Below are 21,832 nucleotides of genomic sequence, written 5' to 3' on the forward strand. Positions count from 1 at the left end.
TATAATGCTGTAACTCCTTTATGTTGGAAGAGTTCTTGGTTATATGAACATTTGAGTCTACTGCTACATTAGAGATTGAGCAGATGCACAACTTTTGTGAATTACAAAACTATTTAAGTTATGAGATATTAAGTTTTATTTGAGATGCTTTGAGAATATAAGGAGTAGATACAGTCTTGTACTTCAAAAAAAAAACTCAGGCTAGTAAAATAGTCAAGCTCTTTAGATATTTCTTTTAGAAAACCTAAGACAAATATATTATTAATTTAAAAAACAAGAAATAAAAAATTATGTAAGTGAAATTGAATGACATGGACAACATATTGTGGTTTGAGTGTAAGACTCATTGTTGGCATAGAATTTAACTTAGTAGTGGAGAATATGCCGTCTTTGTAATAAGTTACAAATTCCACTTGTAGAATTTCCACTGCCATTTTTGAGGGATGCTAGCACTAAATCAGTATTTGCAAATTTGCTAGATTTCATTTTATTCAGGTCAATTAAAGTGGCATGAACTATGGACATTTTGTTGGACTTGATTTCTTTTTCTGGCTATGCCACAGACTAATTCTTATCTCTTATCTAATCTAGAATAATTTTCACCCTGTATTCTAGAAAAGAAGAAGCTAGGAAAATTGTCATTTTTCTATTGACTTAACATTTGCTAATTGTAAGAGTCGTTTTTCGATATTGAGTGTATAGTGGAGAGCTAAATAACATGGTCTCTACCCTCATGGAGTCAAAGAATAGACGCTTCAACTGAAATACACTATTAATGATGCTTTACATGCTGACACCTACATTTGCATATTGTGATTTTCAGCGTTGGGTGTATAACCAAGTCATCCATATAACTTTGTAAAAATACTATGTCCAGACTTTACCTTTGGAGATTTAGAATCACTGTGTTTGCACCAATGCCTGTGCATGGTATATTTAAAAAGCTCCAGAGGTGTTGAGAAATCCTAGTGTAACCACTTCCAGTTTTTATACTACTTTCATTGTCGTATTTAATCTTAGGTTAACAACCATGTCTAGTAAGTAGAGTAGCCTATAAGCTACTTTTTTTTATAAACTAAAAAAGTAAAGGCTTCAAGATGACATACCTCATGAATAACTGTTAGATCCAGACACCAGGTCCCCTAACTCCTCAGAAATCAATTCATTCTCTCTCTCTCCCTCTCCCTCTCCCCCCCTCTCTCTCTCTTTCTCTCTCATAAAGCAATTACAGAAAAGTAACTTGGTTTTTTTTTGGTTTGTGTGTGTGTTAAGGGTGAAGAAAAAGATGAATTACTACACTTTTTCCACATTGTGACTGATTCTCTCTTCTGGCTTGTGGGAGGCCATGTTCAACTTATCCAAAATGGTGAGAGAAAAGATATTTAATGTAACTGATAGTCATTATAAAGTCATATGCTAACAGTTGGGGTTTTTTTTCTGAAAATACATACTTCGTTAACTATAAGCATAACCATAATTAAAAGAAACCATGTTGAAATAGCCCCACATATAAGAAAATAAAAGTCCATTTGAACATTCCAGCTTTAAAGAGCCAACATTGACAATGTGAATATATTAAGGGGAAAATTGCTAAAACATAAATAGTCTATGTACATAGGGATTTCTCTCATACTAAATCTCAAATACAACTGTAATCATTGAAACTTAAAAAAATTTCCTCTCAAATTATTAAAATTATTATTAATTCTTATCTTGGATTTGCTAAATTGAAAAGGCTAAGGAGCTCCTTACCTGTAAGGGTAAGGTTTTATGTAATGATATTTTATTGAACTTTAAAGTTATTTTATAGGCTATTTCTACACTTACATTGAGAAATATATGTTAGTGTTATATTTTCTTATGACTGAGAAAGTAATCCTTAATTATAATTATGGGAGCATTTTTCTGTTTTGAAAGACAAATGGAACAATGTAGAAACATTTATTTATTTTAGGAATTAAAATTTAAATTGAATTTTTATTTTTCTCTTAGAATTATTCATACAAATAATTTAAAGAGTCAAATAGTTCTGTAAGGATTATTAAACAGAAAATATCATCCCTGGTTCTCATGCTTCACTTCATGTCCCATTTTCCCAAGGCAATCACTTTCAGTTTATATAACTAACTAGAGGCCTGGTGCACAAAATTGCACAAAATTCGTGCATGGGCTGAGGGGGAGGGCATCCCTCAGCCCAGCCTGCACCCTCTCGCAATTTGGGATTCCTCGGGTAGGGTCCCTAGGTCTGGCCATCAATCAGGGCCTATGGGGGCTTTCCTTCCCCTGGCTGCCAGCAGCTGGCCCTGCCACTGCCACTGCTTGCCATCTGTGCGGCACTGCCCCCCTCTCCCCTGCCACCGATCGCCTCCCTCTGCAGGCGACAGGTGTGGGGTGCGATCACTTGGATGGCCTGGGCCTCCCTCTGAAGGGCGATCGCTGGCTGGCCCTACACACCCACCACAGCATCACTGGCCAGTGGCCTCGGCCTCCCTCTGTGAGACGATCAATCCTGGGGCCCCCAGATCGATCGCCCCACAGAGGGAGGCCCCGTCCACCTGCCACAGCGCTGCCAGTCCCGTGGCCTGGGCCTCCCTCTGCGGGGCCATCGATCGTGGGGCAATGGCAGGGCTCCTGACCAATCACATTGCACTCACCTTGGCTGGCAGCATGGTCGTCCAGAAGGTCATCTGGATGTTATTCTGCTGTTTCGTCATTTGGTTGATTTGCATAATATGCTTTTATTATTATAGATATTCTTGATAGTTATATTTCTGTAGAGCTAAGGAATATGCTTAGATAATTCCTTTTTTTGAAAACACATTATTTGTTTCCTGTTATGGAACAAATACTATTATAAAGTTTCCAATTTAAAGAAATATTTTACAAAAAATATAAAGTACTTAGTTTCATTATAGTGGAATGTAAAATACCTCATAAAAAGTGCCAAAACCGGTTTGGCTCAATGGATAGAGCGTCGGCCTGTGGACTGAGAGGTCCCAGGTTCGATTCTGGCCAAGGGCATGTACCTGGGTTGCGGGCACATCCCCAGTAGGAGATGTGCAGGAGGCAGCTGATTGATGTTTCTCTCTCATCGATGTTTCTAACTCTCTATCTCTCTCCCTTCCTCTCTATAAAAAATCAATAAAAAATATACTTTTTAAAAAAATTAAATAAATTAAATAAATAAAAAATAAAAAGAGAGAGAATACTTGCATAATTTAAAACATATGCCATATATCCTTTAAAAATAATAACTAACAAAAATGACAATATTCTTCAGATCATCTGTAGATTTAAAATATCAATAGAGTATATATTAAAACTAAATTAAGTAGTTGTGAAATCTATATGCAAAAAATAAGTGGGTACAAAATTGGAGTCTCCAATAACCTTTTCTCTCTAAAAAGAATCAGCTGCTTCGAGAAATGGCTGACTGCAGATCCAAAATAGAAAATATGCAAAGTAAACCCGAAATATATGGAGTACCAGATAGGAAAGGTGCAATCAAAATGTATTTGGGATTCTGTGAAAGGACTCAGAAGCCAACATAAGGAGGCTTATATTAGACAAAAATGGTAAATTTGAATGGTAATCAGAATAATAACTACAGTAGATTGAAACAGCAAATACTATGAGACTATTTTTAAAAATTGCCATTACAGTCCAATAGGGAATCAGTTCATTTTGGTAAATGGAGACTCCAGCATTTATCTTGCCTTTTCTTACATATTGATGAGAAATTTCTCTGTAAAAGTAATCTAACCAATAAGTGAAAAAGAAATAATGGAATAGCGCTATTTGCAACCCTTGGTGGATTAGTAAATTTAGAAATTAATCATCCATCACTGTCAGCATCTTAAAAGGATAATCATAGTGAATTCAAAGTTAATTAAAAAGTTAATAAAACATCTTTACGTAGGTAAAAATGAAATGTTATACTTATCCCAGCTACTTAGAAGAACTTTTTTACTATGAAAGTAATGGAATATAAGAAGCCTTAGAAATATTTTATAGTAGTGGACCTGTTTTCTGAAGTTTTTAAACATTTAAAAAATTGGTTTCTAGTGAAATACTGAAATATTATACTATATATAAATAGACATGAGGAACAGTAGTCAGCATGTGAAAGAAATCAAATATGTTACTTCAGGGAAAAGGAGCAAGTTGTTTTGTAGAAATTAGGGGAGTGTTAACAGAACTTCCTTGCCATATACCTGATCCCACTTTAGTTACAATTCTGATTAGTTAGCGGAGAAGGGAATAGAAACTAACATTTAATCGGAAACCACCCTGTTCTTCAACATTCTACATTAGCCTGTGAGACAACTGTTATTTCTAGTTTTACAGGTGAAGAAATGAATGTTCTGAGAGGTTAAACAATTTGCAGTAAGCATCCAATGCCAAGTCTTCATAACTGGCTGCTGAGAGCCTAAAAATTATTAACCAATAAAAGCAAATGTTTTGTACTTAATGATTTTTATTATTATTTAAAACAAAATGTTAGCAAACTTGATACATTTTATAACAGAATTACATTTTTTAAGGATGTGATTATAGTTACCGGTGCCATTTCCATGTTCTCCCTTCACAAGAAATTTGATTTTATTTGCTGAAATTCACTATTAGAAAAGAGATTCAAATTTAGGACATATTTTATTTTTCATTTAAGGAGAGCTAAGAGATTCTTAGCTTGGTATTGATGGTTGCTCTCTGACTATTTATAATAACTGTCCATAAAAATGGAATGAGTTACTTATAGTTTTTAAGCTGCGTATGTTAAAATCTTTATTTTTAGGTATACATAGACAGGAAGTTTAGCAGAAATAGTCATGCTTTGATTTGGTTTTGAAAGGACCAAATTGTATCAACATAGAATCTTTGTTTTAATTTTTCTTTTTTCCCTCTTACTTTAGTACTACAAAGTGATCATTTCTTGCACTTACTGCAGACTGATAATGTTCAAATAGGATCTACAGTCATGAATATGGTACAGAACATACTACAGATCAACAGGTGACTTGGTTTTACAAAATACTTATAATTTTTTATTTTTGATTAGCAGCATAACCAATTGTATTCCAGTTTTACTGAAATCAATTGCAAATGGAGTGTACATGTCACTTATTACCATTGTCTATCAGAAAGAAAAGAATATAAAATAAGATACTGGAAATTTATTATTGAATTGATATCTTATCTGAGAGCTTAAGATTTTATACCAAATCTCACACTTAGTGAAGAAAAATTACTGTCATTTCTGAAGAAAAGTTTTGGTATCATAATAACCATTAAACCTAGTATATGTATATATGTATGTATATGGCAAATGAGCATGTGAAAAGATGGTTAGCAACATTATTAATTAGGAAGATGTCACTACACACTTGTTAAGTGACTAAAATTTAAAACATTGACTTACCTAAGTGTTAGAGATATGGAAGAACTCATTCACTGTTGGTTGGAGTGGTAAAATATGCATTCACTTTGGAAAATGGTATGGCAGTTTTTTTAACAAACATACGCATCTATATGATCTATCAACCCACTGCCTAAGAAAAATGAAGCATATGTTCATACAAAGACTTGTACACAAATGTTCATAGCAGCTTTATCTGTAATAGCCAAAGACTAGAAACAACCCAAATGTCTACTATAGGTGAATAAACATGTATCCATACAATTGATTACTATTCAGCAATAAACAAATGAACTTTTTATGCATGTGGTAACACAGATGAATATCAAAATAATTGTGCTCAGCGAAAAAAAAAACAGGCCAAAATACATTCTGTATGTTTTCATTTGTATAAAATTCTAGAAAATGTAAACTAATTTTTAGTGACAAAATACCTCAGTGATTGCACACCCCTAGAAAATCACATACTCCTGAATGAGGTGAGTATAAAGACACCCAGTAATCCCCTTTAGAGAATTTCTAAGTTTCAGATAATTTTCATGACATCTGCAAGATAAGGTTGTTAGTGTAATGAAGGAAACACCAAAGGATAAAATTCCTTTTGTATTAAGTATATGATAATTGAATTCCTATAGCATTTTTGTCTTCATGTTTGGAGATAGGTGCCAGAGAGGGCAAAGAGAAAAGGACCACAGTGGAACATAGGGAAACTTTGGTGGGGGGAGTTGATATGTTTATTAGGTAGATTGATAGATTGATTTTTGTTTTTTTCCATTGATTTTAGAAAGGGGAGGGTGAGAGAGGAGAGAGAGCGAGCCACATTGATTGGTTGCCTTTGGATATGCTCCTACCGGGGTGGGGAACCTGCTACCCAGGTATGTGCCCTTGACCAAAATCGGACCCAGGACCTTTCGATTTGCAGGCTGATGCTTTAATCACTGAGCCATGCCAGCCACGGTCATGTTCATTATCTTGATTATTATGGTGGTGAAACAAGTCAAAATTTATTAAATTATACACTTTAAATATTTGCAGTTTGTTGTATATCAATTAAACATTAATGAAGCTGTTAAATCAACAGGATTTGGTGACGTTTTGATATGGGACACAATAAAAGATGCATTCAGGTATGACACCAATATGACAAAGTTTTGGTGTCATATTGGGTAATTAGACAGTGGTATAACCTGAACAAAGAATATAAGGAGTTGGTGTGGGGAGACTGATGACAGATTCAGTATGAATTATGTTAAACACAAGATAGATACACTCATCAGGCAGTGAAATGAGTGGCCATGTAAAGACTTGTACACAAAGTGTGTTTTTTATTTTCAAGATGTTTATTTTCTGTTAATTTCTTATTTGAATAAAGAATTGCCATTTATTCCTCAAGTTTATAAAAGTCAGAGAAAAATACTACATACTAATAAAACCATGTCTTTCTTTTAGCTATCATTGTATTTAAATATTGTATTCTAAGTATAAGATTCCAATATCATGTTGTTATAACTAGCATAGATTAAATTATTTTTAACTCATTCAGGTTTCTTTTCCATTTAGTGGCATTTCATGTAGTCAGGGTGGCAAACTTGTTTTTCAGGGTTGTTTTTTCAATTACAGTTTACATTCAATATTCTGTATTAGTTTCAGATGTATAGCATAGCGGTTAGACAATAATGTACTTTACAGAGTGGTCCGCCCAATATTTCAAATACCTACCTGGCCCCATAGTTATTATGATATTATTGACTATATTTCCTATGTTGTACTTTACATCTCTCTGACTGTTTTGTGGCTGCCAATTTGTACTTCTTAATCCCTTCACCTTTTCTCCCAGTCCCCCAGACCTCCTTCCCTTTATCAACTATCAGTCTGTATCTATGATCTCGTTCAATTTTGTTTATTATTTTGTTCTTTAGAGTCCACATATAAGCGAAATCATATGATATTTGTCTTTCTCTGGCTTGTTTCACTTAGCATAATATCTTCGAGTTTCATCCATGCTCTTGTAAAAGGTAGTATTTCATTCTTTTTTATGGCCGAGTAGTATTCCATTGTGTACCCAAATGTTTATAGCAGCTTTATTTGTAATGGCCAAAAACAAGACGACTCAAATGTCCGTTGACAGGTAAATAGACAAACTGTGACCTCTGGAAGAAATCTGGTACATTTATGAGTAATCAGCCTACAAATGATGTTAAAAGCATGAGAGAAGATAAATAAGCTCAGTGGGAAATATGAATAGAGTGAGAAAGGAAATTGGTTGAAAATAAAATCCTGGGGAATAACCTTTATACTGGGGAAAGAGATCCAATAAAGAAGACGGAGAAAGAATGGTCAGAAATCTCTGAGTGGAGCATGGAGGAGGAACCAGAAGAAAATTGTATTACAGAAGTTGAACTGGTAGAGAGTACCAGGTACAACCCTCACTTTTTCTACTGCACAAAAGTCATTTATGGTGTTATTGAATAAGAATCTTTTGCTCTCAGGTAAGCGTCATTGCCATTATCTTCTACAAACCAATTTCTCCTTTTAAGAATTACAAAATATCCTAATTAATAATGCATAGATAGCCAAACAAAGGTGCACATCCCTAGAAAATCATATACTCCTTAGAGAGGTGAGTAAAAGGATCCCCAGTAATCCCTTTCGCCTTTTGACTATTTCTAAGTGTCAGATAATTTTTCAAGACATCAGTTCTGCAAGATTAGGTTTTTAGTGAAATGAAATACCTAAAGAACAATAAAGTTCTTTCTATAGAAAGTGATAATTGAATTCCTATAGCATTTTTGTTTTCATGCATCACTAAGCTGCTTTCTCTTATTGTAGCCTTGAAGCTTTTGAATCATCTGTTTAATATATTGCACATTTATCTTAACTCAGCCGTGGGCAAACTATGGCCCGCGGGCCGGATCCGGCCCGTTTGAAATGAATAAAACTATTGAAAAAAAAGACCGTACCCTTTTATGTAATGATGTTTACTTTGAATTTATATTAGTTCACACAAACACTCCATCCATGCTTTTGTTCTGGCCCTCCGGTCCAGTTTAAGAACCCATTGTGGCCCTCGAGTCAAAAAGTTTGCCCACCCCTGTCTTAACTCCACAAGTTGATTGTAAGTTTTTCTGAGGAGGGGCCTTTGGCCACTTTGTATTACCTATTTTTACCTAGCATGGTGCCTTATATATACAGTATGAATCCAGTAAATATTAATTGACTTATTGTGCTGCATTCTTGGGACTAAGGTATACATTTTTTTATATGTATACATTTTTAAAAAATAGTTACCCTCTGCTTAGCCGGCATGGCTCAGTGGTTGAGTGTCGACCTATGAACCAAGAAGTCACGGTTCATTTCACGGTCAGGGCACATGCCTGGGTTGTGGGCTGGGTCCCCAGTGGGGGCATGCAGGAGTCAGCAGATCAGTGATTCTCTCTCATCATTGATGTTTCTGTCTCTCTCTCCCTCTCTCTTTTTCTCTGATATATATATATATATTTATTTTTATTTTTATTTATTTTTTAATGGTTACTTTCTTGGATCAGGCCACAGCCAGGCATCAAGTTGCTGAACATTTTATATTTAATTTGTTGTGATATCTATGTATCAATTAGTAATTGTACATTTTTATTTTTTATTTATTCTATTAGTGGTGATTTACTCAGAATAGAAGCAAAAACCCTGCATTCAATTTTAGATGAAGTTATTTTCAAGCTTTTATCAACTCCTAGTCCAGTCCTAAGAAGTACTGCTACAAAGCTCCTACTGTTGATGGCAGAATCCCATCAGGAAATTTTGATTTTACTAAGACTAAGTGCCTGCTACAAAGGTAGTACATATGTTCTTTCTTTTCTTGAGTTTTGAAAAAATAACATGGATGGTTTATGGAAAACAATTCCTGTGTTTTGAAAAAGTCTCTAACTGAAATGTGCAGATAAAACCCTATCACAACAGGTAACCAATTCAGGAAAAAGTCTTTATATAATCAAGCTATCTTCATGTCTTAACAGATAGCATATGGCACATTGTTGATTAATGAATATTTCATCATCATTTACAATGAATATTTACTTCCTTCTGACAAAAAGGTTGTGTATAGAATATACCATATAGTGATATAAAATTATGACCAAAAAGATTGGTGACCTTTTACCAACTTTACTGGAGAAAGTAAATCTGCCTGAGAGATTGACAGCCCTTTAGATATTTATATCAATTAACAATTACACTTCAACTCCCTCACTGTCTTTCCTCAAAACAAAACATCTCCCTCCCTTTTAATCAAATGTGTATGTGAATAAAAAGTCAGAAAATTTAAGACGGAAAGGGCTCAGTATATTACCCTTCCCAGATAGTAGCTTTCATTTAATTGAACATTTACTATGTGTCAAATACTACTCTACATTATATGCTTTAAAATATTTAATCCTCATAACCTTATGAGATATTTACTCTTATCTTTATTTGATAGCAATGGGAACAGAGACATGGAAAATTTATTCAAGATCACACAGTGTTGTTTTTTCAATTGCCAAATGAAGTTATATGTTAGTTTTGTTTTATTTCTTTGCTAGCCAGAGCCATTAATTTATTATTCTTATTCAACATAGTGCGGAAATGGGTTCTAGTTTATTAAATATACCTGTTTATACAGGGTTATAGTATATGTAAATTTCAAAATTTTAGAATACAATGTGATGGATTTAATACCAAAACTATTACAATGGTCTTTTATAATTCTTGATGGCACTTTATTAACTTGTCTTGCACCAGACATTACTGTGAACATTGTAATTATCTTGTGTTAAAGGGACAGAGAGGGAGAGAAATTGCCAGTAATAAAACCCTCTAGTTGATTTTTGTGCCAGGTGAGTGTACATTTTTAAAATCTGTAATTTCTATAGATTTCTTCTATAGAAATGCGACTGTTACAACAGTTCATTATAAAGGAATTTCACCTTCCTTTCTTTTCTCAATAGTAGAACTTACCCAGTTTCTTCAAAATATTTTATAATTATTAATATTGCTGAGAACATCATTCTTAAAGAGAATATAAATCATGAAAAGATCCATATAGTGGCTTCCCCAATTGTGCACTCCAAAGCCATTGTAGCTTACTTATTTATTTTGAATACATATGTTATAATACATCATTTCAACATGCCTTGGAAATTATACTTACTTTGTACCTCATACTACTATGTTTTATTTTGGATGAAAATGCAGCATTATACTGTTATAGCACTTCTATAATATTTGCTCAGGAAGCTTTTGATTTGCCCCAAGTTATTTGTATTACTGTATACTGTATTACTTAATAATAACTTTAATAATGATAAATAGGTCAGCCAGCATGGCTCAGTGATTGAGTGTCGACCCATGAACCATGAGACCATGGTTCGATTCCTGGTCAGGGCACGTGCCCGGTTGCAGGCTCAATCCCCAGTGGGGGTGGGGGCGTGCAGGAGGCAGCCAATCAATGATTCTCTCCCATCATTGATGTTTCTATCTGTCCCTCTCCTCTCTGAAATCAACAAAAATATATATACAGATATATATTTTTAAATAGGTAAAAAATAATAATGACAAATAGCTTAAGTGTTTCCACTGGGTAGGTATTACAAAGTATGTATTCATTATCTTTTTTAAAATGTTTTAGTCTAAGGTATTTATGTTAAAACAGAAAATAAATTGTGTATCTCTACTCTTTGACTTACCACAATGATTCCAGTCCCCCTTTTTGATTAAAGAGATTGACTAGACATATTTTGCATCAGATTGTACAAGAACTGTTAGGACACAGAGCACATAATTCTTAGGACAGAGGAGTATCCTAAATATCTCAATCTAGAAGTCTTTGAGAGAAGAAAAAAGAAAAATCATGTGATTAATCTTGTGTTCATTTGTTTCTAAATTAGCCTTTTTAACCTTAAATTAATACTGATTAGATAACAAAATCATATCTTATTATTAATAGTTGTATCTTTGTTATTCCATTTCAGGACTCAGAAGTCTACTAAATAAACAAAAGCCGGGGACAGAGTTTCGTCATGAATTTAGACAGCTCATTAGCCTTTTAAGCCCGAAGGTCTATCAGGAAGTAGAAGAGCAGGTACTAAATAATGTGCAATTATAAAAATTATTTGCTAACATTTCAATAAACACTTTAGTTTCAAAATATTGGAGTGATAGCCTCTTAAATCTTTTTTTTTGCTCTCTCTCCCCCCTTTTTAAGTTATTTCTAAGATCCAGAGTAGCCATAGTTTGATGGGAAAAAGGGTTACTTATGGATTGATTTTAGTACATTGAATCTTTGACTAAGCTGTCAAGCAAAGAAGTTAAAACGGTTAAATAAGCAGAACTATGAAATACTTGAAGCTCATCAGACTGTATCTTGAATACTTTCTATATATTGCCTAAGTGAGCCTAACATACCTCCTTTGGGAGGTCAGGTTTAATATTCTTAGGTCTTCCCTGTCATGGGCCTATGAAAATGTTGCCTCCTGCCCAACTTATTAATGCTTCCCCAGGGCTGATAATTTAAGAGGTAAACTTCTAAAAAAAAATCTTTTTTAGAGATGTCTCTAAATTCTGGCATTTAATTTCAGAAACTACATCAAGCAGCATGCTTGATTCAAGCTTATTGGAAGGGTTTCCAAACTAGGAAGAGATTAAAGAAGCTTCCGTCTGCTGTGATTACTTTGCAGAGGAATTTCAGGTAAAAAATTTTGGTGAGAGGAATGTTGACCTGAGAAGGCTACATATATCTTATTAGAGTACAGCTGAGTGAAAACAGGATTTTTGGGTTTTGGGATTTTCTTCAATTTTCTAATCTGTTTCTTTTATTCTTACTTTTCATTGTTCTGTAAATTTCTGAGTTACAGCACTGTAGTAACCAGATGTGCGTTCAAGCAAAGGACATAAAGTAAAACAAGAATATAATGTAACGGATACAGTCTTACTCACTTAAGAAGTGTTTGTGGGCCAAGTCTACAGAGGGAGCCAGTGATAGTCAATTACCTTTTCGAACCCTTAAAACCAAAAATTGCCATAATTGTTTATATGTAATTATGATGAGAACATGTGTGTGTATTTAAGTATGTTAACCTGATCTTCCTAAATAAAGAGGGCATGGATAGATATGGTTATTGTGATATGACATAATCTGTCATCTCTATTTCAGGTGGACTAAAAATGAAATACTGAAGACAGCCCAGTTTTTGATGTGACTAACCCATCCAGATTCTTAAAGGCAATAAAAGAGCACAAACACGCAAATTACTTAGCTCCCAGGTCATTTATGATACAGTTGAGCCTTCTCAGAGTGCTTTCTCAGGCAGCCTAACTTAAATTTTAGTTTACTAAAGTGAAACTTGCATGTTCCAGAAGTCAATGTGTCTTTTTTTTAAAAAAAAACTGAAACTATTCTTTGAATAACTGCAGCTGCATTTCTCAGTTTTAAAAATATTTTAAAATAGTGAACTAAAATTTAGCTTTAAGTTAGACTGCATGACAAACGCATTCTTAATCATAAATAACTTTTTCATAAGATCATCTACGGCTCGTGTGTGTGAGTGAGCACACTTTTCATTGCCTGTAACAGTCTGGATGGGTTAGTGGCAAGTATTGAAGCTATTGTGGCTAACTGTATCCCTTAGTAGACATTCTTTTTATTGATGAAGGTTTCCTTCAGAGAAGAGTTAAAGATAGGATATTAATATTGGACATGAGCTTTGTTGGTAGCAAAAAAGGCATTAATTCTTTAAACATATTTAAATTGCTAAATATAAGCCAGAGGCTTTACTAGATATTGGAGAGCTAAATAGAGTTGAGTTTGAATCTCACCTCAGCAACTTATGGGCTGAAGACCTTAGACAAATTGCCCCACTTCTCTCAGCCTGAAATTTTCCCTATATAAAATGGGGATAATTGCCTGTGTACTTCACATGATTAATATAAATTTTTTTTTTTTTTGGTATAGTACCTGACATTTAGAAAATGGTAGGGATAATACATATGGCACATTTTTTGCCCTTGAAGATTTGCAAATCTAGTTAATTAAATAGTCCTCATGAGAGGCAAGTATAATCAATTCCAGCATTGCTCCGAGTTTATTGTCTTACCTAAAAGCTCCTTTTGAATTTTTAAAAAGGATTTCTTTGGTGATGTAAATTAGGGAAATGATGAATGCTTTGAGAGACACTGTGTATATATTCTTCTGTTCAGGAGCTGAGATTTCTTAGTATAGTCTTCCTCCTGTAGTATATTCATTATTTATGGATTCTACCTGCTGTTAACCTCAGCTATTATCCTCTTACATTTAAAGGTACTCTTTACATGGATTCAGATAGTTAATGTTTACTCTCACAGTAATTGCCAAATATGCCAGATTACTTTCTCTTGCATTATTAAAGAACAGAAGTATGTCTATGGAATCTAATTCATAATAAATTGTTTTAAAATAGAAATTCCATTGCTTTCTGTAACCAAACCAGATTGGTTATAAATATTTCCATTAAAAGAATTTAGCTTTTAAGCCAAAATTATTTAAATCTCACATTATAATGTATTTGTTTCCAGTATTTTGGATTTGAAGTTTTAGGATGGAGTGTGGTATAGTTTTAGCCTTTAGGTTCTATTTAATTTTCTTTTTTTAATTTTGTTTTATTGCTTAATCTATTTAGTTTTTTAATTTCAAGTTTGCTTCAAGCTTCAGCAGCTTTCCTCCTCTTTTAGTTGTAACAGTTTATGCAAATTTCTCTTGCTTCCTTTATAGCTGGGCTTTCTGCAAAGGTTATTTCTGTCCCTTTGTGGTTAGGTCATTATCTCATATTCATTTCCCCCTTTCGTGTTTTTTTGGAGGGAGAGACTGCCCATCACTCACAGTTATGGAATTATGGGCCCTGATGCATCAGAGCTCTCTAGATTCAGCAAGAGGCACTTTTTCTTAGTCACCTTTGGTAAAGCACTTTCTTGGAAGATTTTTTCTTGTTGTTTTTACTTAATGGTTTTTTGAAAGAGAGAGAGAGAAACATTGATTTGTTGTTCCATTTATTTATGCATTCATTGGTTGATTCTTTATGTGCTCTAACTGGGGGTCAAATCCACAACCTTGGTGTATCAGGCAGATGCTTCAACCAATTGGACTACCCAGCCAGGGCTTTTTGTTTAATTTAATCATTTTCATGGTCAGAAACTTTATTTTCTGTTAAGTACTCTTTTCCTCAGCATTGTTTTCTGTAGCAACTTACAGCTACTCCAGTTAACTTTATGAAACTTCACAATTTTCCTACTTCTATTATGGAGTTGCTGATATTTATGTATTTTAATTATATATCTTTGACCTTGTAGGAAAGTAAAACAGTTTTTTCTTCTACCCATCTTAGGTTCATTGGCTGGAGCCCTGAAAATTAGACTAACAGAAAAAACCACAACACATTAACAGGAGAAAAGAGTTTATTTACTTGTGCAGTGCATATCATGCAGAAGAAACCTCACATGATAAATAACTCAAAGGGTTGGCTAGAATTTGGGCTAATATACATTCTAACAAAGATTAGTAAATTTTGAAAGAAATGGTGGGTACAAAGAAAGGAGATTTAGGCTTCCAAGGGCAGCAAACTGTCAAAAGGTAAATATATTGGGGAAATGAATGGAAGATAGGGGTTATTTGTGCAGGTTTATCTTATTCATGGCCATAAAACTTCTTTGGGATAGAGGGATTTGTGGCACTCCTCATTTCTCAGACCTTTTTGCTTTTAATTGGATAAGGAAAGCTCTGGAACATCTTTTTTTGCATATGTCGATTCTCATTTGCTTCCAACTCAATCTTCACACCAAAGTGGCATATTCTGCTACCTTTTTTAAAAAAATTGTTGACACTATTACAAATGTCCCCCATTATACTCGTGTCTGTGTCCATGGGCTATGCGTATATGTTCTTTGGCTAATCTCTTCACCTTCTTTTATCCAGCATCTCCCACTCCACTGCTTGCTAACATATTCTGCTAACTTTTAACTAACCCTTGAAACTGAGCTCCTTAAGGGAATAATTGTTTCTCTTCTCCTTTAGGACAGTAATACCAAGCAGGTAGCAATTACTCAGAAAAAAATGTTTGTTGAGTAAAGGAACAGGGCCCATCAACTGCTTTGCCCATTAATTCATATGGTACTCCACAGGTTCATACTATTTCACAACAAAGGAATTCTTAGAGAATTTCTGGTGTCTTGTCAGCAGGTAGTTTGGTCAATTCCCTCTTCTATGGCAAAGATTCATGTTCGTTAAATATACATCATGGAATGCAGTTACATAAATTAATTAGAGAATATGATATCTAATCAGTCATTTCATTTTCAGAAGTGCTATACAAATGCCAGAGGGTCATATGCCTACTAAACCAGTTAATAATGTTTTAATATTTGAGTGATAAGTGATTATAGACACTCTTACTCACTAAAATGTTACTAAGGGGGGAAACATTAAAAATCCTAATAAATATATTTTTAAATGTGAAATTACAGTATATGAATCCAGAAACACATATTTACCATCTTTACTTATGATTTCAATCACCAAACCTCACTTTTCTACTGTCTTTCTGGTTTATATTTTACTTTTACCTGCATGCTTCATAGTCTTCCAGGTTTGCCATATTTCATAGCCTGTATGCCTAAACTGTTTATTGAACTCAGGTTTTTTGACATATCAAATGTCCTAGTGATGCAGTTTTAATGGTTACTATGTTTAGTATATTAAAGTTAATAGTAATGCATACTAGGTGTTTATAATCAGTTCAGTTAGAAACAAGTGGTTTTTTCTTTTGTTCATCAATTTGAAAGGCGATGCTGTTTAGAGCCTGTTCTCTTTTACCCTCTATAAGCAGGTAAGGGGGAAACACCCTTATCTGCATGTTGTACAGGCACACCTTTTGGAGGGAAGGTCCATAGGAGAGGCTTGCTTCCATCAGCTAGTGGGAAGGAAAGGGAAAGGTTTTTACTTAATCTAACTATCAGGAGGAGCAAAAGATATGTACTTAGAACTATTCAACTCACCCTACAACCTCTCTAGAACATCTTCTCTTTTGGCACACATGTACTTGAGGTCTTTTCTACCTTTGATGATAAGGGTAAGAAAGACTATGTTTTGCTTTTTAATTTTTTTTAAATTCTTTATTGTTGAAAGTATTACATATGTCTCCTTTCCCCCCCATTTACCTCTCCCAACCCTCTCCCGCCTCCCAGCACAGGTCCTCACCCCTCTACTGTCTGCATCCATTGGTTATGCTTATATGCATGCATACAAGTCTTTTGGTTGATCTCTTACCCCCCTCCCACCCTTTTTTACCTTCCCTCATGAATTTATTGAGGTGATATTAGTTAATAAAATTGTATAGGTCTCAAGTGTACAGTTCTATAATACATCATCTGTGTATTGTATTGTGTGTTCACCCAAACTCAAGTCTTCTTTTATCACCATTTATCCCCTCTTTACTCTCTTCTATCTCCCTTCACCCCCTTTTCCCTCTGGTTACACAGTACTGTTGTCTGTGTCTATGAGCTTTTGTTTGCTTTTACTTTGTTTATTTTTCTTAATCCTTTCACCTTTTTCACCCAGCCCCCCAACCAGCTCCCCTCTGACAGCTGTTTTTTCTCTGTATCTATGAGTCTCTTTCTATTTTGTTAGTTTATTTTGCTCATTAGATTCCACATATAAGTGAAATCATATGGTACTTGTCTTTCTCTGACTGGCTTATTTCACCAAGCATATACTCTCCAATCTTACAAAAGGTAAGATTTTATTCTTTTTTATAGCCTAGTAGTAGTCCACTGTGTAAGTGTACCACAGTTTTTTTATTCACTCATCTATTAATGGGGACTTCGGCTGCTTCCAAATCTTGGCTATTGTAAATGAACATAGGAGTGTATGTATTCTTTCAAATTAGTGTTTTGTGTTTCTTTGGATATATTCCCAGAAGTGGAATTGCTGAGTCATTAAGCAGTTCTATTTTTAATTTTTTGAGTTAATGCCATAGTGCAGGGGTCCTCAAACTTTTTAAACAGGGGGCCAGTTCACTGTCCCTCAAACCGTTGGAGGGCCGGACTATAGTTTAAAAGAAAACTATGGACAAATTCCTATGCACACTGCACATATCTTATTTTGAAGTAAAAAAACAAAACGGGAACAAATACAATATTTGTATTTGCATGTGGCCCGCGAGCCATAGTTTGAGGACCCCTGCCATAGTGTATTCCACAGTGGCTGCACCAATCTGCATTCCCACCAACAATTAAATCTATCTGGTCTAGTGTGTCATTTAAGCTACTGTATAGGTCTCAAGTGTACAGTTCTTGTGTTTTTTTTTTCTGGAATATCTATCCATTGATGTCAGTGGGGTGTTAAAATCCCCTACTATGACTGTGTTTTTGTCAGTCTCCCTTTATGTCCATCAAGATTTACTTTATATATTTAGGCGCTTCTATATTGGGTGCATATATGTTTACAAGTGTTACATTCTCTTATTGACTGGATCCCTTTAGTATTATTTAATGTCCTGTTTGTCTCTTCTTATAACCTTTGGTTTGAAGTCTGTTTTGTCTGATATAAGTATTGCTACCCCAGCTTTTCTTTTGTTTCCATTTGCATGAAATATCTATTTCCATCTTTTTACTTTCAGTCGGTGAGTTTGAGATACCATACTCTTCAGTGGGGACTTTTGCAACTAAGATATTGTGAACCACTGCACATGGGCATGGGGGCCAGACCTTTTCTATGTCTCTGCTCATCTTACTGGTTTCTACATGGCTTCTGTAAATCCTTGGTTATAATACTTATGTTCAGCTAGTCTTCAGTTGGATATTCAGATTGATTGCTCTATAATTTAGCAGTAAATCTGGTTTGGTGTAGGGAGGAGGTGAGTGTAGCTTCCAATTACTCTGCAGCAATCTTGGAATTATAAGAAACATATTTTGAAACAAATAAACTCTCTACTTTGGCCTAAGTGTAAAACCAAAGAGAACAAATTGTACTAAGTAGCAGTTAACCCTTTGTATGCCATAAGCATCTATAGACACAGTGGAGATGGTTTCCATTTTGGACTCGTGGCAGTTAACTGGTTAAGAAGCAACTGATCAATGATTCTCTCTCATCATTGATGTTTCTATCTCTGTCCCTCTCCTTCTCTGAAATCAATAAAAATATATATTAAAAAAGAAATAAATGGAAAGAAAACAAAAGAACACGCATGAAATGTTATAAAAATTATTTTCTGAATTTTCTTCTCTACTTTAAAATACTTTCTTTTAAAGTTGTCTTATTTGTTTTTGCTTTTTCACAAGAAATTGAGTTAAAAATCATTATAACTGTCTACACCATTATGAAGTCTGCCTTTTAATACTACCGAGCTATGGCCAAATTGACTACATTTGTTGGCAATTTAATTATAAGAAAGCAAATTCTCTTAATAAGATACATGCAAATTAAATCTATATAGATAAAATAAATAATGCATTCTGCTTCTCTTTTATCCTCTTTGGTTTCTTTCTCTATGGTTACCTGAAGGAATTTTGAGTATAGTATGTTTACTAGAGACTGACACATGTGATCTCCTTACATAGTAATTTAGGAAGCATTCAAAACTGGCTAGAAATGGCTAAGGAGAAATTTTGTTGAGTAAAAGCAGATAATACAAAAATCCTAATTAAATAAAATTTTGTGGCCACATATTATAAAAATAATATTAATAATTGAGAAATATGTAAACATCTAAAGAAAATTAAAGTCATCCATAATCACACCATGCATGTGTTGAAAGTTTTGTTTTTAATCACTTGTTTTTCTATATAAGTAAATACACACACACAACACACACACACACATATATATTTATATATATTAAACAATTTGGATCTCTTCTCTATCCTGATTTTGTTTTCACTTGACTTAGATTGTTGGTATCTTCCCATGTTACTGAATAGTCTTTGAAATTTTCATTTTTTATAGTACCCATCCATTGAATGAACCAGTATTTATTTATCCAACTCGCTATTGTGGGCGTATTTTTGTTTTCAACTTGTTACTGTTGTAATGCTATGGAGAATAATATATAACACGTTTTTCCTTAAGAAAATTATTAGAAATGTAATTAATTGGTTAATATTTTTAAGGCTTTTGATATATTCTTTTCTTTTTATTGATTTTAGAGAAAAGAAGGGGCGGGGGGAGACACATTGACTGTTGTTACACTTATTTATTCATTCGTTGGTTGTTTCTTGTATGTGCGCTGACCAGAGACCTTGGCACATTGGGATGATGCTCCAAGCCCTGAGCTACCCAGCCAGGGCGACATGTATTTTAAACATTTCTCTGAAAGGTTGTATAGCAGCAGCACATGAAAATTTATTTCATCATTCTCTAACACTAGGAGTTACGTTTAAAAATTTTTTTAACGCCGAAACCGGTTTGGCTCATCGGATAGAGCGTCGGCCTGCGGACTGAAAGGTCCCGGGTTCGATTCCGGTCAAGGGCATGTACCTGGGTTGCGGGCACATCCTCAGTGGGGAGTGTGCAGGAGGCAGCTGGTCGATGTTTCTCTCTCATCGATGTTTCTAACTCTCTATCTCTCTCCTTTCCTCTCTGTAAAAACTCAATAAAATTTAAAAAAAAAAATTTTTTTAACAATATTTATATGATTACTAATGAGTTTAAGCATTTTCATATACTTCTGAGTGGACATATGATTTATGAAAATTGTACATATGGTATTTAATGTTTCCATCACAGATCTAAACGAGCAAAGATATTATTAAAACTAAAAAGACAGAAGGAAGAAGAGGACAACAGATTACAACTGCAACTTGAAAAGCAGAGAGCCATGAGACTTTCCCGAGAAGTACGGCTGAATATGCTTGAAATTGTTCATCCAGGTGGGTGGCAGTATCAATTTTATAAATGTAAGAATGTTTAGGATATCATTTAATAAACCAGATTCCCTAGTTATCTGATGATTACTTTTTTAAAATTTGGACCTTTTCTTTGTTTCTCCATTTTCAGATAAATCTTATTAAATCTCTTGACTCGAAAGAAAAGTTACTATTTTTCTGATTAAGGCCTCTTAGTTAATGATGAGCTACCTCTCCACTAATTTTTTTTATTCTTATCGTTCAGATAAATTAGAGAAATAGGTAAACATATTCTTAAAGATAGCTGTCAGTGAATTGAAGTAAGGAGTTAGAATATGACCCTTCTACCACTAGAACTTTACTCATGCCTCAATTCAAATTTTCTGACACCTTCTTGCCACCTTTGACACACTAACCTGAAATTTTTTTAATTTAATTTTTTCCATCACCATTTATCCCCTCTATGTCCTCTTCCACTCCCCTCCATCCTATCCCCCAAAAATCTACACACTGTTGTTTATGTCCATGAGTTCTCTCTCTCTTTTTTTTCTTTTTTGGTCAATCCTTCCACCCTCCAACTACTACCACATTCCTCCACCAGAGCTATCTGCCTGCTCTCTATCTATGGGTCTGTTCTTGTTTTGCTTGGTAGTTCAGTTTATTCATTAAATTCTACACTTGAGTGAAATCATATGGTATTTATCTTTTCCTGACTGGCTTATTTCACTTAGCATAATGTTCTCCAGGTCCATCCATGCTATTGCAAAGGGTAAAATTTTCTTCCTTTTTACTGCAGAGTAGTATTCCATTGTGTAAACGTATCACAGTTTTTTTATCTCCTTACCTGCTGATGGACACTCGGGCCGCTTCCAAATCTTGACTATACTGTATAATAAAAGCCTAATAAGCCAAGTGTCCAGTTGTCCTGTCATCCGTTCAACCAATCAAAGCGAAACATGCTAATGATATGCTCAGTCTGCTGAACCACTCACTATGACGTGGGCAGACAGTCGACCTGTGGACCAGTTGCTATGACGTGCACTGACCACCATGGGGCAAGCGATCTGACTGGTAGGTTAGCTTACTGCTGGGGTCCAGCTGATCGGGTCGTAGCAAGATGGGCCGGACATGCCCTGGAGCCCTCCCACAGTCTCGCCCCTGCTGGAGAACCTACCGCGACCCTCCCCAGCCTCGATCGTGCACCAGTAGGGCCCCTTGGCCTGGCCTGCACCCTCTCACAATCCGGGATCTCTCAGGGGATGTCAGAGAGCTGGTTTCAGCCTGATCCCACAGGACAGGCCAAGGGACCCCACTGGTGCACGAATTCATGTACCAGGCCTCTAGTTGTAAATAATGCTGCAATGAACATACATATATTCTTTTGAATTAGTGTTTCAGATTTCTTCGGATAAATTCCTAGAAGTGGAATTGCTGGGTCATAAGGCAGTTCCATTTTTAATTTTTTTAGTTAACTCCATAATGCTTTCCACAGTGGCTGCACCAACTTGCATTCCCACC

At 34.8% G+C, this 21,832-nt stretch overlaps 1 protein-coding gene across 2 annotated transcripts in view; it reads left to right on the plus strand.

Moving 5' to 3' along the window:
- IQCB1 (IQ motif containing B1) overlaps positions 1-21,832 on the plus strand; it is a 50,524-nt gene that overhangs the window by 14,544 nt on the left and 14,148 nt on the right. For both annotated transcript variants that reach the window (XM_081086870.1, XM_081086871.1), the window contains exons 6-11: positions 1,273-1,366; positions 4,914-5,013; positions 9,067-9,245; positions 11,419-11,528; positions 12,025-12,134; positions 20,196-20,338. In XM_081086870.1, coding sequence (XP_080942996.1) covers positions 1,273-1,366; positions 4,914-5,013; positions 9,067-9,245; positions 11,419-11,528; positions 12,025-12,134; positions 20,196-20,338 — 736 coding nt within the window. The remainder of the gene's footprint in view (positions 1-1,272; positions 1,367-4,913; positions 5,014-9,066; positions 9,246-11,418; positions 11,529-12,024; positions 12,135-20,195; positions 20,339-21,832) is intronic.

This window comes from Myotis nattereri (assembly GCF_964212035.1).
Source record: "Myotis nattereri genome assembly, chromosome: 3".
NCBI lineage: Eukaryota > Metazoa > Chordata > Mammalia > Chiroptera > Vespertilionidae > Myotis > Myotis nattereri.